The 20,005-nt window shown below is 33.8% G+C and overlaps 1 protein-coding gene across 3 annotated transcripts in view; it reads right to left on the bottom strand.

Moving 5' to 3' along the window:
• The window catches only part of CSMD3 (CUB and Sushi multiple domains 3), a 1,183,499-nt gene that overhangs the window by 894,674 nt on the left and 268,820 nt on the right, over positions 1–20,005 (bottom strand). For all 3 annotated transcript variants that reach the window (XM_007188796.2, XM_007188797.2, XM_028168178.2), the window contains exon 4: positions 11,370–11,564. In XM_007188796.2, coding sequence (XP_007188858.2) covers positions 11,370–11,564 — 195 coding nt within the window. The remainder of the gene's footprint in view (positions 1–11,369; positions 11,565–20,005) is intronic.

Raw genomic sequence — 20,005 nt, 5'->3', positions numbered from 1 at the left:
AACATATTTTCACAACTGATGTTTATTACTTGCTGATCCCAACCTAATGTGTCAGGCTAATGTGGGGTTTAAAGTTCCCCTTAACTACTACAACTCTGAGAAAAATTAATTCCTCTGCATGTATGGTCATAGAATAGATACATCTAGATCGGTTTTCAAATACCTGTTTTGATGATGACTATCATCAAGTAAGAAGTAAGGCAGTAATCACTACTTGTTGAATATTATAGAGTCCGTATTTTATATATATTAACTAATATAATCCTCATCATAGTAACTATCAAGTAGTAAGGACTCCCCTATCATACAGATGAGAAAACTGAGATCTGAAACACTAAATATCCACATAAAGAGTCTATATCTTCTCAGTGGCAGACATGTAAAGGAAACCCAAAGTTTTATTAGACCAAAGCCCACACTTTGCAGACTTTTTTACTCTCTTGTTTTAAAGAAAATATCTTGGAGCTATAGGCATATGTTTAACTGGCAATGGATATTTTAAAATATTCTAAACACATATAACACAGTGATAGCTATTACTTCTATACTATTTTTTAAATTGCTTTTTCATGTATTTGAAACAATTTATAATTTTTGAGTACCTTCTATGTGCTAGGCATTATAGAAACATTTTTAAAATGTTATCTCATTTAATCCAATCTCTCTAACATTTACAATCTCCTGAGATAAGTAAAAATATTCAATTTTTGACAAAAGAAACAACATTCCAGTAATATGTGGCAGGAAGGCAAATCAGCTCACGGATCTTATACCCTTAAAGACAAGTCTTGCATCCTTTGCTCCATCATACTGGACACTACTAAGACAATTTAATCAGGACATTTTCATCCTTTTAATCACACAAACGAACTTTTCAGAACAAGGTTAGGGTACATGGGAAGGTGGTTGAGTGTTGGCCTGATTGTTGATAGAACAGCCTACATTTTCCTGGGAGAGATGAAGAAACAGCAAGTGACCTGAGACACTTGTCAATTTTTCCTTGTAGCCTGACATCACTAGGATTTTGGTAGTCTTTGAGGTGATAAAATAACCCCATTATCAAATGATTTACGCTTCTCTTGCTTGTTTATTAAAAGGCATGCAGAAAATGTTTTCCTCATTACTATTAAATACAGCCGTTCACATAAAGAGACCAGATCCCTTTATGTGAAATGATAAGGCTAATGAAAGATTTTGTGTCCAGATAACGTTGTCAAGATAGTAATGGAAAGTGTGGTAGAAAAATTCAAAGTTACACTTAATTTATGTGTAACTTTCACATGCACTTTTATTAGTTTGCCCCAGGTTGTGTATACCAAAATGCCATTCTGAATATAGAATATCATTATGAATTTTAGAATGGTTAATCTAGGACTAGCAAATCTGTTTCACCTTGTCTGCCAACTGCTCTTAATTTGTAAGAAGTGTTGGGAGCACAGAGTTGAGAAGGACTCTGAGGCCACATTAAAGCTCAGTGAAATAAATGGCATGGACTGTCTATCAAAGGAAGAAGTGCAGAACAGGTATGTATGCCAGGTATTTTCATTCCAGACTTAGTGCACAGGAATTTGGTTTCACTTTTTATGGAATATTGTTTAGCCCAGCATCAAGCAGTTAAATGCCTTTACAAATACTAGCAGATGGTGTTGATAAAATTCATCGTGCTTGTGAACACAAAAACCCTTGCACCATACTCTCTAGGTTGACGAGGCATTCATTTTTCTTAAACTATCATGGTTAGGGATCACCAAAGTAACTCTCTAAAAGCAAAGGTTTCATCGAGGAGAGAATATGTAAACTCCAGGGAAAGCAATAAGCAGATCATTACAATGTTATCAGCCCCCTGCAAAGTTATAAATTAAAGAATCAGTATGCTATCAAGTGGCAAAGAGTAGAGGAGGGAAGCCATGGACTGAATAGTATTTTTTTTTTTTCAAAAATGGCAAACACACAAAATCCAAATGCACTATCCCTCTACTCTTTTAAGTTTTAATTTAAAAAAAAATGGCTAGCAGGTGGTAAATTGCTCCTTAGAAAACCAGATCATACGCTCTATTAAGTATGACTTCATAGACTCCACCTTTAGCCAGTGAATATAAGTAATACATGAGAACTACTTTTGAGGCTAGAAAGGAAAATTATCGCCTCATTGGAAAAGTTATTGCTCTATACAGTTTGTATTTTTAGCAAGTCCTCTGTGAAATTTTCTCTTAAAGCACTGTTCCAACCTCAACTCCCTTCCACTCAACTGGGAGAAATTAAGGTCTTCCTTATAAAGGTGCCTAACATTCTATAGATTCTGATATTAAAGCAATTATCACACATTACTGTAACTACTTGATTACATTATGATCAGTCCCACTAGAACTGGGTTCTTAAAGGCAAGACGTGTTTCTTAATCATATTTTGATCCTCATCACATGAAATAATGCTTTGCACAGAGCAGGCCCTTAATAAATATATTTGAATGAGTAAATGTATTCATCAGTATCAGTGGTAAAGAGAAAAAAAGGTAAGCTTGGCAAAATGAAGTTGAGGAGACAGAATTTCAAAAAAACAATGGGTGTCATTTTTTGATAGATAAAAGCCATAGAGGTTAGAATGGGAGTCAAAGAAAATATGCCTGAAGGGACTTGAAGATGAGGAGTAGGGAAGTAGAGTATACGCCCTGGCAGAAACAAACAAAATGGCAACAAAATCAACAAAAAAACAGAAGCACTGGTTGGAAGGTTAGACTTGGATATAAGTATAAATGATATTATCCATCAAGATTTTATTGACTATAATTCCTATTTTTAAAGAGGAGATGGTAACAAGTGCTATGGAAAAGTAGAAAGATAGAGCTACATAAATAACTTTGTATGTAACTGACACTTTACATATGCTATCATATTAAACTCCAACAGTACTATGATTTTGGTATTTCTGTCTATCTATTAATTCTATTATAGCTAAAGAAATAGTTTCTAAAATAATGTAATTTTTGCTCAAAGGCCCTAGTAGGTAAGTGGAAGAATGAGTATTTAGATTCAGATCTTCCTGACCCCATAGGCTCTTAGCTGAAGGGAGAAAAGGAGCCCCACAAAGGAAATTAACTCTAAGATAGTGTTGGGAATACTTCACTGAAACCTCTTAAAACACCTCTTGGTTTTAAGTACCTTAATAAGTCCTTTTGATTTAGTAAGTTTCGTGCATTTAAAAAATTGACTAAACATTTTTGGACTGATTCACATATAAAACTCCATTTACTCTCTTGTTATTAAACATTTTTGAAGACAGATGCAAATAATTTTGGTGAAGTATCAAAGGGATAACAAGCTAAGGCTTTGGAACCTGACAGAATGGGTTCAAATCTGGCATCCCCCCCACCACACCCCAAATTGGGAAAAATTTCTTCATCAGACTCTAATGTTTCTGTACATCTTGCACGCAGAGATTCCAACTGTCCTTCTTCTCTTTGTACCAAACTATCTTTTCAAAGGTATTTGTCCTGAAGCTCATGATTCCTCTCCTATAACAACACATACTACATATGCAGATATCTCATACTCTTCATACATTCTATGGGAACTGGGGCTTGGAGAACTGGCACAAACGCTGATGCTCTGTCTCCTGACACTTCTGTGAATAATAAACTCTCCTTTGTTTCTGACCCAAGAGTCTTGTGTCTTCTATCACCATCCAAGAAACTGTGGCAGAGAAATTGTTAATTCCAAGTCAAGTAAAATCTCAAACTCTTCATGGTTCTTGACATTTACTGAGTAACCTTGAACAATTTTTTTAAAATTTTTGAGCTTCAGTTTCATACTGTGAAATTTAAAAGTGAGTATGCTTATAAATTTCCTAATATACTATAAATACTTAAGCAAACGGTAGCTAATTAGCAGTCGTAGAAGTAGATGCAAGGGGGTGCCATCAGCATCATGGTGGAACGAGAGATGCTCTCTTTGTCTCTCCTCTTCAAACTACAACCAGTAAAAATCCATAACTCAACAAATATGACTTGGTCCAGCACACCAGGGTGCTGGAGAGTTCCACACATCTGTACATGTAAAGGTGGGTGGACTGGAATACATAGAGAAGGCAGAATCAGAAGAAAAGCAGAGACAGTGCCTGAGATCCTGAACCCCCGACCACAGAAGCTGAGCGCACAGTCCCAGAGAACCTGGTAGCAGCAGGCAAGGAGGCATACATAACTCCAGCCTCCCAGCCACAGTGGTTCCCATGCTCACAGGGAACCAGGCAGCAGTGGCAGTTGACCCTGCAACTGGTCTCTCCAGCCATGAAGGTGCCTACCACTACAGCCCTGCCCATCCACAGCAGTAGCACATGCAAACCTAATAACCCCAGATGCAGCAGAGGCAACCGAGACTCCAGCTCACTCCCTACTCTCCCACTCCCTCCACTGTAGCAGAGCCTGAGACTCAGGAGATCCTGGGCACAGAGTAGGTTCTTGCCATCCCAGTGCCCCAGGTAATGATGCTAGCTAAAACAGCATCATTAGCAGCAGCGAGGCACAAGCAGCTACAATGAAGGCACAAGGCAATACCTCTAGCAAAGGAGGTAGAGGGTGGAAAGTGATGATTCTCAAATATAACTAAAGGCAGCTCAAGTAAGAGAAACCAAAAACAGTGCTATAGCACAAGCTACTGAAAAACAAAAGAAAGACCTCTGATTACTAATCTGTTAAATCATTAGAATCAAGGAAAAAAAGAACATTCATCTAAAGAAGAAAAGTGTCCACTACTTCAAATGTGCCAGCATAAGAACAGCTCATCAAGCCCCATGAAAAACCATGGTAACACAGCATCACAAAAAAGAAAATTTTGCAGAAACCAAACTTAAAGTCACACTGATGGAGAATTATCCAGAATCCAACAGCACATTAAAAGGATCATACACAATGATCAAGTGGGATTTAACCCAGGGATGCAAGGATTTTTCAATATCCACAAATCAATCAGTTGGATATACCACATTAACAAACTGAAGAATAAAAACCATATGATCATCTCAATAGATGCAGAAAAAGCTTTTGATAAAATTCAACATCCATTTATGATAAGAACTATCCAAAAACTGAACATACAGGGAAAAAACCTCAACATAATAAAGGCCACATATGACAAACACACAGCTAACATCATACTCAATGGTGAAAAGCTGAACACATTCCTGCTAAGTTCAGGAATGAGACAAGAATGCCCACTCTTGCCACTTTTATTCCACATAGTTTTGGAAGTCCTAGCCACAGCAATCACAGAAAAAAGAAAGAAAAGGAATCCAAATTGGAAAGGAAGCTGTAAAACTGTCACTGCTTGCAAGTAACATAATACTATATGTAGAAAATCCTAAAGATGCTACCAGAAAACTACTAGAGCTCATCAATGAATTCAGTAAAGTTGCAGGATACAAAATTAATATATAGAAATCTGTTGCATTTCTATACACTAACAACAAAATAGCAGAAAGAGAAATTAAGAAAAGAATCCCATTTACCATCACATCAAGAAGAATAAAATACCTACAAATAAACCTACATAAGGAGGCAAAAGACCTGTACTCCAAAAACTATAAGATGCTGATGAAAGAAACTGAAGACCACAAAAGCAGATGGAAAGATATATCATGTTCTTGGATTGTAAGACTCAATATAGTTAAAATGATCATATTACCTAAGGCAATCTACAGATCCAATGCAATACCTATCAAATTACCAATGGCATGTTTCACAGAACTGGAACAAAAATTTTTTAAATCTGTATGAAAACACAAACGACCCCAAATAGCCAAAACAATCGTGAGAAAGAAGAATGGAGCTGTAGGAATCATGCTCCCTGACTTCAGACTATACTGCAAAGCCACAGTTATCAAAACAGTATGGTACATACACAAAAACAGACACATAGATCAATAGAAAGTGATAGAAAGTCCAGAAATATGCCCACACATTTATGGTCAATTTACAACAAAGGAGGCAAGAATATACAATGGAGAAAAGACACTCTCTTCAATAAGTGGTGCTGGGAAAACTGTACAGCTACATGTAAATGAATGAAATTAGAACATTCTCTAACACCACATACAGAAATAAATTCAAAATTGATTAAAGACCTAAATGTAAGACTGGATACTATAAAACTCCTAGAGAAAAACATAGGCAAAACACTCTTTGACATAAAACACAGCAATATTTTATTGCATCTGTCCCCAAGGATAATGGAAACAAAAGCAAAAATAAATAGTATCTAGTTAAACTTAAAAGCCTTTATACAGCAAAGGAAACTATAAACAAAATAAAAAGACAACCTATGGACTGGGAGAGAATATTTGCAAACAATGAAAACAACAAGGGGTTAATTTCTAAAATATACAAACAGCTTATACAACTCAATATCAAAAAAACAACCCAGTCAAAAAATGCACAGAAGGGCTTCCCTGGTGGCGCAGTGGTTGAGAATCTGCCTGCCAATGCAGGGGACACGGGTTCGAGCCCTGGTCTGGGAAGATACCACATGCCACGGAGCAACTGGGCCCGTGAGCCACAACTACTGAGCCTGCGCGTCTGGAGCCTGTGCTCCGCAACAAGAGAGGCCGCGATGGTGAGAGGCCCACGCACCGCAATGAAGAGTGGTCCCCACTTGCCACAATTAGAGAAAGCCCTCGCAGAGAAACGAAGACCCAACACAGTCCTAAATAAATAAATAAATAAATAAAAGAACGTGAATTTCTTTAAAAAAAAAAAAAGAAAGCAAAACAGCCTTATTAAAAAAAAAAAAAAAAAAAAATGCACAGAAGACCTAAACAGACATTTCTCCAAAGAAGACATACAAATGGCCAATAGGCACATGAAAAGGTGCTGTACTTCACTAATTATTAGAGAAATGCATATCAAAACTACAATGAGGTACCACCTCACACCAGTCAAAATGGCCATCATCAAAAAGTCAACAAATAATAAATGCTAGAGAGGATGTGGAGAAAAGGGTATCCTCCCACACTGTTGGTGGGAATGTAAATTGGTGCAGCCACTGTGGAGAACAGTATGGAGGTTCCATAAAAAACTGAAAATAGAGCTACCATATGACCCATCAATCTCACTCCTGGGCATATATCCAGAAAAGATTAAAACTCTAATTTGAAAAGATATATGCACCCCAATGTTCACAGCAGCACTATTTACGAGAACCAAGACATGGAAGCAACCTTAATGTCCATCAACAGATGAGTGGATAAAGCAGACATGGCACACATATATACATATATATACACCTATATATATATACATACACACACACATATATATATAAAATATTCCATTACATGTATAATGGAATGTTACTCAGCCATAAAAAAGAATGAAGTAATGCCATTTCCAGAAACATGGATGGACCTAGAAATTATCATATTAAGTGAAGTAAGTCAGACAGAGAAAGACAAATATCATACGATATAACTTATATGTGGAATTTTTTAAAAATGATACAAATGAACTTATTTACAAAACAGAACTAGACTCAGAGACAGAATACAAACTTATGATTACCAAAGGGGAAGGGAGGAGGGATAAATTGGGAAATTGTGATTAACAGATATATAAAATAGATAAACACCAAGGACCTACTGTATAACACAGGGAACTACATTCACTATCTTGCAATAACATATTATGGAAAAGAATATGAAAAAGAATAGACAGAGATAACTGAATCACTTTGCTGTACACCTGAAACACTGTAAATCAACTATACTTCAATAAAAGAAGAGTATTTTATTTATGAGATGTTTTATATAAACCTCATGGTAATCATAATACATAAATCTAGAGCAGAGACACAATAAGAAAAAAGAAACTGAAAAATATATCATAGAAAATCACTGAAATAAAATGGCAGACAGAAACAATAGAAAAAAAAGAAACAACAGAGATATAGAGCAACCGGAAAACAAAATGGAAGTACGAATGTAAACGGACTGAATTCACCAATTGAAACACAGAGTGGATAGACAGAATACAACACAACAGCCAACTATATGCTCTCCAGGAGACTCAGCTCAGCTCTAAAGACAAGCACAGACTCAAAGGAAGGGATGAAAGATGACACTCTAAGCAAATGGCAGCCAAACGAAAGTGGATGTAGCCATATTCATATGAGACAAAAGAGAATTCAAACCAAAAAATGATAAGGAGACAGATATGGAAATACTATAATGATAAAAGGCACAATTCATCAAGAAGACACAACAGTTATTAATACATATGCCCCAGCATAGGAGCACCAACATATATAAAACAATTATTAACGGAACTAAGTGAGAAACTGAGAGCAACACAATAATAGTAGGGGATTTTAACATCCCACTTACATCAGTGAATGATGATCCAGAGAGAAAGTCAACAAGGAAACAGTGGCCTTAAATGAAACACTAGATAAAATGGACTTAATAAATTTACAGAACATTACATCCAAATGCGGAACACACAGCCTTCTCAAGTGCACATGGAACATCTCAAGGATAGAGCATCTCTTGGGACACACACAAAAAAGTCTCAATAATTTAAGAAGACTGAAATCATATCAAACATCTTTTCTGATCACAATAGTATGAAACTAGATATCAATTACAAGAAGAAAGCTAGAAAAATCACAAATATGTGAAACATAAACAACATGCTACTGAACAACTATTGGATCAATGATGAAATCAAAGGAAGATAAAAAATACACCTGAAGAAAAATGAAAATGAAAATACAACATACCAAAACTTATCAGATGCAGCAAACATGGTACCAAGAGGGCAGTTTATAGCCAAACAGCCCTACCTCAAGAAATAAGAAAAATATCAAATATACACTCTAACCTAAAAGAACTAGGAAAAAGCAAAAAAAAAAAGAACAAAGCCCAAACTGAGTAGAAGAAGGGAAATCATATAGATCAGAGTAGAAATAAATGAAAAGAGACTAAATAGACAATAGAAAAGATCAATGAAATTAAGAGCTGGTTCTTTGAAAAGATAAACCTTTAGCTAGAATCACTAAGGAAAAAAAAAAGAAGAAAGAAGGCGCAGATAAATAAAATCTGAAAAGAAAGGGAAGAAGTAACAAAAGATATCACAGAAGTACAAAGGATTATAAAAGAACACTATAAACAGCTATACACCAACAAATTGGACAACCAAGAAGAAATGGATACATTCTTAGAATCATACAACGTTCCAAGACTAAATCATAAAGAAATAAAAAATCTGAAGACAGAAAACTGATAAGGTAATTAAAACAGTAATCAAAAACCTCACAAAAAACAAAATTCCAGATCCAAAACAGCTTTTCAGGTGAATTCTACCAAATATTCAAAGAATATTTAACACCCATTCTTCTCAAATTTTTCCAAAAAGTTGAAAAGGAGGAATGCTTCCTAACTTATTTTATGAGGCCAACATTACCCTGATACTAAAACCAGACAAGTACACACAAAAAAAGAAAATTACAGGCCAACATCTCTGATGAACATATATGCAAAAATTATGTTACTATTAATGTTACTATTTGTTACTATTAAAATTATGTTACAACAAATATTACTAAACTGAATAACAACAATGCATTTAAGAGAGCATACATCATGATCAAGTGGGATTTATTCTTAGAATTAAAGGATGGTTCAACATCTGCAGATCAAGCAATGTGATATATATATATACACACACACAAGTATCTGTGTGTGTATATATACATACACACACACATATATCACATTAACAAAATGAAAAATAAATATATGTTCCACTCAATAGATACAGAAAATCATCTGACAAGATTCAACACACATTTATGACAAAAAACTCTCAATAAAATAGGTATAGAAAAGAGTATTTCAATGTATAAAGGCCTAGAAGACACAAAGAAATGGAAAGATATTCCACGCTCAGCTCATGGATTAACACTGTTAAAATGTTAGAAGAATTAACATTGTTAAAGCATCCATACTATCTAGAGCAATCTACAGATTCAATGAAATCCCTATCAAAATTCCAGCAACATTTTTCACAGAAATTGAACAAAAAGCCCTAAAAATTATATGGAACCACAAAAGACACCTAGTGGCTGAAGCAATTCCAAGGAAAAAGGACAAAACTGGAGATATCACACTGATTTCAAATTACATTACAAAGCTATAATAATCAAAACAGCATGATATTGGCAGAAAAACATACATAGAGCTCAAATGGAGTAGGATTGAGAGCCCAGAAATAAAACTACGTATATATGGAAAATTAATTTATGGCAAAGGAGAAAAGAACACACAATTGACAAAGGATAGTCTCTGTGGTGAAAGGCACTGTGAAAACTGGACAGCCACATGCAAAAGAATGAAATTAGACCACTATTTTATGCCATATACAAAAATCAGCTCAAAATGGATTAAAGACTTGAATATAAGACCCAAAACCATAAAACGCCTAGAAGAAAGCATAGACAGTAGTACACTGTTTGTCATCGATCTTAGCAATATCTTTCTGGATATGTCTCCTAAGGAAAAGGAAACAAAAGCAAAAATAAACAAATGGGTCTACATCAAACGAAAAAGCTTCTGAATGGCAAAGCAAAGGACCAACAAAATGAAAACACAACCTACTGAATGAGAGAAGATATTTGCAAATCCTGTAATAAATAAGGGGTTAATAACCAAAATAGAAAAAGAACTCATAAAACTCAACAACAACAACAAAACCTGATCAAAAAATGGGCAGATGACTTGAGACCATGATTTCTCCAGAGAATTTCTGTGAGCAAGATTCATGCACGAATTCAGCTAATGTTGAACATGTTCTGTCTTCCAGGCTATGTACTTTGTACCTTTGTCTACATTAGTATATTACTATGTTTTCCCAATAATACAAGTTATCCTTATTAGTATCGATAATAAATTATACAGCATTCTTAATTTCATGAATTCCCATGCTAAGCTCTCTACCAGAAATCTTTAAAAGATTCATAGATTCAGTCAATATTTCAAAATGAAAACAAAATCATGACTTTGACAGCCTAACTAAATTTCTAAGCATCATAAACTCCATGTTTTTCCAGTACAAACATATATATACAAAATGTATGTATAAATATGTATAGAAATATAGAAATATAATCCACCGTCTTGTTTCACAAGTAATGTTGTCCTAAGTATTTTTCTTAATCTTTCATGAACTGTACGTGCTTTTCTCTAAGCTTCAGATTTTATAAAAGAAACAAGCACCAAATATGTTTTGCAAATATACTGTCTGATTATCACTCTTATTTTTAAAATATTTTCATTATGTCAAACGAATATTCAGTCAACATAAATATAAACATTATTTTTTTCTTTACCTCTACAGATGGGAACAGGAAAATCCCATGAGGCTGTATTAACTGAATTGGCTATACAGGTGAGTTGAGGGTGGCCGTCAAGGATATATCCAGTTACACAGCTGTAGCGGATCTTGTCCCCAACATCGAACCTTGTACCATATAGCACACCTTTGGGTGGAACTCCTGGGTTTCCACAAGAGCTACTCTGCAATTCTATAGAAGGGAGGGAAAAGGAAAGTTTACAGTTATTTTAATATATATTTTAACATTTTAGATTTATAAAATTATACGTAGATACAGGTGTCTTTTTTTTCCTTTTAAGAAGATTTACAGAAAAATGGAAATGTCTGCTATTTCAATTACATAAACAGAGAAGTATGGGAAAGGAATGAAATTTTACTGAATAGGTATTAGGTGTCATTCTTCATGCCAGCAAAATTTAGATATTTTATATTGTTTAAGTTTGTGGCAATTTTTAAAATTAGTATTACTCATAGTTTACAGATAAAAAGATCAATACCATTTATGTGGCTTCTTCAAAGTTACATTCTACTAACATAGGAATATGCAAATCAAGTTTCATCAGTATGCTCTCCATTACTCTGATGCTTCTACTTAACCCTAAACCATGAACATTTATCTGAAAAAAAAATATACATTCTGGGTGGAAACTTTTTTTCACTTAAATAAGAAAAATATAGTGCAGCAAAAAATGGACATATTTTTGAAGTTGGAGAGATTGGAATAGAATTCCAGCTCTAATATGTTTTTAACCTGGAGAATACAGTAAGAATTATCATAGTAAGTACATACACTTGTGAAGTTTTAATTAGATCAATATGCAAAATATCTGGAAATAGTCTGATATTCACCTATTGCCCTGTTATTTTATTAGTTGATGCTTAAAAGTATACAAGTATACAAATATAAGAGATTTTTAAAATAATATTCATCTCAGAGAAAAATACATTTTCACTTTAAGTGAAAAAAATTGAAAAAATACAAAGAAATAGAAGTTGGGAAGCATTATTTTTTCTTATAGTATATTCTAAATTTTCTATTATATTACCTTTACATTATATTACTTTTATACTACAAATAATAATCAATAGAAATACAAACAGTAAGGAATGAATGGACTAAAAGGTATTCCAGTTTGAGTAAAGTCTATGGCTTACTTAATAGTATTATACAAATGTTAATTTCCTAGTTTTGATAACTGTGCTATGGTTACATAAGCAGTTAATATTAAGGAAAGCTGAATAAGAGTACGTGTATGGGAACTCTGTACTATTTTCACAATTTACCTTAAAGTCTGAAATTACTGCAAAATAAAAAGCTAAAAAAGATGTCGCAATGCAAAAAAAAAGTATGTTTCCAATTAGCCTTGATATTCAGCCTATTTGTTCAGTTAGTATTCCATGCAATATCATTTATATTAAATCAAATAATTATAAACCACTAATATTGAAAATATCAAAAACAATAGTAAGTAAAAATACAATACCAAAATAAAACACACTTCATAAAATGTAGATGTAACTGTACAAAAGCAATCATAATTTATTGCTAATTTGTACAGTAAACAAAGCTGAAATTTTATATTTTTACCCATAATATGCTTATAGTACTTTTGAGAGTGTTTCTTAAGTGAATTTTTTTTTCTGTTTAATTTTTCAAGAGTACTGAAAAGAAAAAAATCAGTGATGAATTTCCAATGAAGTCAATCAGCGAGAAGTGTATTGAGGATTCACAGAATTTGCCCTATATACATTAGAAATGAAGTATATACTTTTAGTTTAAAGCAATTATTTTAGGTTCTCAATCCTAGAAAAGAAATTGACTAGTATTAATTAAATATCAATGGTTTCTATAAATAACAGGCAATTTCCTTAAGCTTCCTCACCATTTAATTATATATTATAAACTGATATCTGTAAAATATTTTAAAATATCTGTAACCAAGATTAATGATTTCTAATATCTCACTTTACTATTTCTCAAAGGTATATTTTATAGGTTCATTTTCAGTAAAATTTAAAACATATTTATTGTCTATAAATTTTCAGCCATTCTTTACAAAATACTTTTGAAATGAAGAGTTTACTTTGAGAGTTAATTTTTTAGAAAATTCAATTGATTAATAGATGAGATGTTTGCTGTAAGAGATGGTGAGGTTAATAAGTTTTGATGAAATGAGTAAGAATTCAATCCCTTGAATATAGTAATAAAAAAGGAAATACTTTTAATGAAACTACCACTTGTGTCCTTAGATTCAATCCACTCCTTTCCCTCTCACCCCTAAGAAATAATTAAGGTCAGGACTTCAATTATCATGAAGTTATACATCTAGGGGAAAAAGCAGTTTCCAAATTATTTTACAAGAAGCGGTTAGGTGTAGGAATGAAAGGAAGAAAGAAGAAAGCTCTAAATAGTTGCTATACTCAAATTTAACTTTTATTTAAATGAACAAACATGCATTACCCAGAAAAAAGCACCTAAAGCAAAAGGAAAACATGAAGTGAATCAGTGAATTAATAATAACACTGGTTGGAATTTTAATAGATTACCTAATCGAGCCCTTGCCTTGTGGCTGAATTATTTCTAAACCAGAAGACAGATAAGAATTTAGCCTGTTTCAAAATGAAACTCAAAGAAGATAATTTCAAAATATATCTGGTTCTCACCTTCAGAAATTCCTGCTTTCATCTGCCCTTGTTCTTCAACCTTCAAAAACAACAACCTACCCATCATCCTCTGTACATTGAGTAACCCATGAAGACAATTATTAGGATGCTTCACATTCAGGTTTAATAGATCCCAATTCTATAGTCATTGATCATGGATTCTATTTTTTGTGCCCTCCCAACCCTTTAATTTGGGACTTCTCTCTAAGCTGTTTATGTCCATTTTAAAACGCAGAGCCAAGAAAGATGTGTTATTAACTGGAAGAATTATAAAACCCACCATTAAAAAACCTGCTATATTCTGATTGAACATTCACTATTTAGTCTTGATTTTTTTAAATAAATAGTGCTGCACATTTGAACTTTTAAATAAAATTAGCTTTTTCATTACTATAAGAACTTTAGAACTAGCTTAAGATAGATTAATTTTTAAACACTGTTTCTACCAGCTATCAAGAGTTTGAATTTTGGAAAAAAATGAAGATATACATGGTAGGTCACTTTCAGTAAAACAGATTACAAACTAATCATTAATATACACGGTATTTACAAAGTAATGATATTGTTTATTATGAAATCATTCTTAAAGAAAATAGAGATTTAAGCATAAAATGAAGAACTTTCAGGTAATTCATTAAATGTACATGCAAGATAACCACATTGTGCTTGTCACTTCAATGTGTTTCTGAAGATGATTACATCTAAAAGCAGAATTGCTGAACAGACTACAGCTATCTTTCTTCACCAACAGATGACACTAATATATCAATCAAAAGGCTTAGGTGATTAAAATAAAACTACAGAACCTGATAAATCTCATTTGATATTCCATAATGCAAAGTTTAAAATGGGACTGGAGTGTGTTGGTAGGGTACTATCAAGTTATATTCATCATACTGTTGGTTGAGCATTGATCAAAATTTTTAATGCAAAGATTACTAAATAAAAGAAATTCCCTACGTACTAAAGGTTTATTTGAATTTACTCTTGGAATTATGCCACGAGATCATGTTTGTAAGACAAAACTGAAATACTTAGGGTGGGCAGTTTAGTGAACTGAAAAGAAAACTGGAAAACATGTCTGAAGACTTTACACTCAAAATACGTCTCTAAAAATGTCAGAGACCCTTTATTTAATTTTACTGCTCTATCCACAATAAATTATTGTGCATTTGTTGGAAAGATGTGTATTCTATTTATCTTCTCTTTTCACAGATATTGAAATTATCAGCAAATAACATGAAGGAATTTGGTAACATAAACTAAAGTGTAAAGGATTGTTGATACAGCAAAAAATTACTTGGGAGAGATCCAAGATAAACAAAAATCCAATTGAGTTATAGAGGTTAGAGTTTAGTGACATTCATCTATATTAGTTAAAAGGAAACATAACAATAAATTACTTGGTAAATGACACAATTAATTTATTCATCAGAGGCTCTTGAGGATTACCATTAACATTGCTCTGTGATGTGTAACAGGTAAAGCAACACCACCTTCTTTGCTTTCTAAAAATTTACAATATGAGAATGCTAATAGCCTTAATTGCTGAAATCAGCTCTGAGTCACACTCTGTTTTAAGCATTCATTTTCCCACCTTACATCTCAGAAAATACCCAACACCATATATGATTTCCCTCATTGTACAGAAAGGGAAACTGGGAATCAGCTTAAGGAACTTTCCCATGGCCACCCAACTAATGAACTGTAGACTTGTGGTTCAAGCCTGTGTCCCTAACTTAAAAGTGTTAGATCATTTCAAAATTGCATGCTGTCGGGCTTCCCTGGTGGCGCAGTGGTTGAGAATCTGCCTGCCAATGCAGGGGACACGGGTTCGAGCCCTGGTCTGGGAGGATCCCACATGCCGCGGAGCAGCTGGGTCCGTGAGCCACGATTACTGAGCTTGCGTGTCTGGAGCCTGTGCTCCGCAACAAGAGAGGCCGCGATAGTGAGAGGCCCGTGCACCGCGATGAAGAGTGGCCCCCGCTTGCCGAGTGGCCCCCGCTTGCCACAACTAGAGAAAGCCCTCGCACAGAAACGAAGACCCAACACAGCCATAAATAAATAAATAAATAAATAAATAAATAAAATTAAAAAAAATTGCATGCTGTTACCCGTGAAAAGTAGATATTCATTGCACAAATGTTTATTAACAGCTATCATGGGCAATATTTTGGGGATATAGTTTTGCAAATGACAGACATGGCCCTTCCTTCATAGAGTTCATAACTTGATGTTAACCAAGGAAATAAATGACTACAGAATATTAATTATAATGTAGTAATTGGGATAAAGGAAACATATAGGCTAAAATGAAAGTATATAATTGAGAAAACTTAATTAGTCTACATTAAAAGGAGGTCTGGAAAGAATTTCCTGATGATGTAAGGTTTAAAAATAGGATAAAGAGTTAGCTAGAAGGAAAATAAAAAAGAATTATCAAGGATATTCACAATTTTAAAATATAAGACTCAGAGTACTATAATAGTTATTAGACTTGAAAATACAGTGAAGACAGGTTTTATGGATGTGGTAGGGTAGAAACTAAATTGGAAAAAAAGTATTCCAAAAGGGTTGACCAAAATATATAGATTCATGTAGTGAATATATATCCTATACATAAGTCATGAATAGAAAGGAGAGCTATTCTGTCATTAAGTGTTACTTTGAGAGAGATACATTATATAAGCTCTTCAGAAGAGAAAAATTGAGAGCAAATAATTGGAATCCCTAAATGTATTGTGTTGGCCAAAAGTGTCGTCAGTTTTTAAGTAAAAATAAAAGACACATTTTTCATTTTCACCAAGAACTTTATTGAACAACGTTCACCTTTTTGTTCCACTACCTTCTGCCATTTTTTCAGGCAACTTTATAATTCCATCTTCCCAAAATGTATCTTTTTAAGCAAAGAACTGTTCCAGGTGCCTTTTACAGTCTTCCAAGGAATTGAGGTTTTTTCCATTAAGAGAATTTTGTAAAGACCGAAATAAATGGAAATCTGAAGTTGCAATGTCTGGTGAATGCGGCAGATGAATTATAACTTTCCAGCCAAGCTGTAACAGTTTTTGCCTGGTCATCAAAGAAACATGCAGTCTTGCGTTATCCTGATGGAAGAGTATGCGTTGTCTGGTGACTAATTCTGGACACTTTTCGTCGAGTGCTGCTTTCAGTTGGTCTACTTGGGAGCAGTATTTATTGGAATTAATCATTTGGTTTTCTGGAAGGAGCTCATAATAGAGGACTCTCTTCCAATGCCACCATATACACATCACCTTCTCTGGATGAAGACTGGCCTTTGGTGTGCTTGGTGGTGGTTCATTTTGTTTGCCCCATTATCTCTTCCATTCCACATTGTTGTACAGTATCCACTTTTCATCACCCATCACAGTTTGTTTTAAAAACGGAACGTTTTCATTACGTTTCAGTAGAGAATCGCATGAGGAAGTATGGTCAAGAAGGTTTTCTTCGCTTAACTTATGTGGAACCCAAACATCAAGGTGATGAATATAACCAAGCTGGTGCAAATGATTTTCAATGCTTGACTTGGATACCTTCACAAACCACTTTTGACACGTTCGATTAGTCATAGCACCTTCTCCATACACTGCAGAAAACTTTTTTTTTGCGTTTCGGTTGCATTTTTACCTTTCTTGAAATAATATAGCATAATATGCTGAAAATGTTGCTTTTTTCCTTCCATCTTCAATATTAGAATGGTTACACAAAAATTCATCAATTTTGATGTCTTTTTTTAAATGCACACTGATATGATGGCTGTCACATACAATCTAACAAAATTATTTTGAATGAAGTTAAAGACAACTAAGTGCTACTAGAGCCATCTTATGGAAAAAAACAAAAAACACTTTTGGTCAACCCAATACATATAAGCAGAGATTTTCATAGTATGTATGATATGTACTATGTGAGTTTACTAATTTAATACGAATTCAATTTAATATGAATAAGTGCATTAAATAGGATCACCACAATTAAGTTTTAAAAAGGCGAACAGCCAAAATAATGTATGCATACTATTTGGATATGAGAATATTGACTTCACAAGGCTGTTGATATGACTATATAAAACAATATATATAAGTCATTTATATGCTGAGCAAACACTCACTACATGGCAGGCATTATTATTAGCTCAACAAATTGCAACTTTATTATTATTACAATCAATTTTCCATTTGAGACATCTAAATTAGGTGTGATTAAGTTATGATCTACTAAAGATTGGGTCATGCCTTCACTGTGGACAAAAATGTCACCTGCTATATCAGGAAACAAAGGATGTTGCAGCCATCAAGCCATCAGCCTCTGCAACCACCCCCAACTGTGCACCTGGAAGGGACCGAGGATGGAGAAAACAGGAGATTGGCCCTAGATAGTTAAGGTGCAAATTAAAGGAATGATTTCAATGAGCCTAGATCCTTGCATCTTCCCATACATAGAAAAGTGCTAAATTCATTAACTTGAGATGTCTGTTTTTTCTTTAATTAACAGTAATCTTTTGATGTTCTGACTACCTGTTGTTGTGGGGTTTTTGTTTGTTTGTTTTTGTGGGGTTTTTTTTTTTTGCAAAAACTCCTATATATCCTGGCTCTTCCCTTACCTCGTCAGAACAGTCCCTCAGCTATCTGAGAGGTTCTCTCCCAGGTTTAAGTCCTCAGTATGTCTGCCAAAAAAATATAATTCTCAACTTTCAGGTTATGCATTTTTTTTAAGTCAACATCATTAAATGCTAATTATTCAAGGTGTAATCTCAACTCCTGGTAGAAGATTTGTATAACCAAATTCGCAAAGTGTCACTGATTCATTCATTCTTTCATCACCTGGTTGGTATCGTATCAAGCATCATACCAGGCACAGTGATTATAAAAAGATCTTTGATGTATTGCAGCCTAACAAAACCCCAATAAGTTAAAGAATAAAAAGTTAAAAATACAATTTAAATCCTGAAAGAGAGTATATATTATAAAGGACTCCAGGAGAAGAGTCATGTTTTCCTTGGAGAAATTCAATAAAACTCTACCAAGTAATTTAGAAAAAGATGAGTGATTTATACTAATAAATATATTAAAACAAACTCGGTTCTAAAAAAAAAATCCGATTTCTTAGGAACACATGGATAATTGTGAAAGGCAAGATACTTAACAAAATATCAAGAAGAAAACCTGACCCTGAACACTGGAATGAAAATCAAATGAAAGAATAATGGATACCATGACTATAGAATTACATAATTATTCAGTCAAATAGATGAAGCATGATCCTGCTGAGATCAATTAACAATGCTTTAAAACATTGTAAAATTATATCTACTACGGGAAGTAAAACCATGTTGTTTGTACTTCTTACAGAAAATTAATTTCAGGGTTTTATTTTTCCAGATGATTAAAAATAATTTAGGAGAGCATACCATCAAGTTGAACCACCTAGCACCTCTCTTCCTGAGGCTTCAAAGCACTTAACTAATACATTTTCTAACTTTTTTTGTGCTAAGAAATGTTCTTTTATTACAGATACTGAATCATTTCATTCACACAGGACATCAATGGTGTTTGAGAATTCATTTGGAGACTGTGGCTTGACTAAACATTTTGTGAATATTTTGAATCAGTTATTCTATCTATCATGTCCCCATGGACTTTAATTTCAATATATATAACCAAATGGAATTTATTTCTTTACACATTTGCTTTCTCACTAGCCTATGAGCATCTTGAAACAGGGGCTCTAATTCATCTTTGTGTATCAAGGACTTAGTATTGATACATTGTGTGGTATTTTGTTGGCAAGCAAAAAAGGATTGCTCAGTTAATTGAGTTATCTCTAATAGAAAAATATAAAAGATGATCATCACACAGAGTTTGTAGGAGAAAATGTTTAGACACAAAATAGAAGAGTGTAACTGGTACATAGAAAAGAGCCATAGGCATATTATGTGTTAAACTTGTG

This window comes from Balaenoptera acutorostrata, chromosome 17 (genome assembly GCF_949987535.1).
Source record: "Balaenoptera acutorostrata chromosome 17, mBalAcu1.1, whole genome shotgun sequence".
NCBI lineage: Eukaryota > Metazoa > Chordata > Mammalia > Artiodactyla > Balaenopteridae > Balaenoptera > Balaenoptera acutorostrata.
Note: the sequence above shows the minus strand (reverse complement) of the source record. Positions and strands in the feature narration are given on the sequence as shown.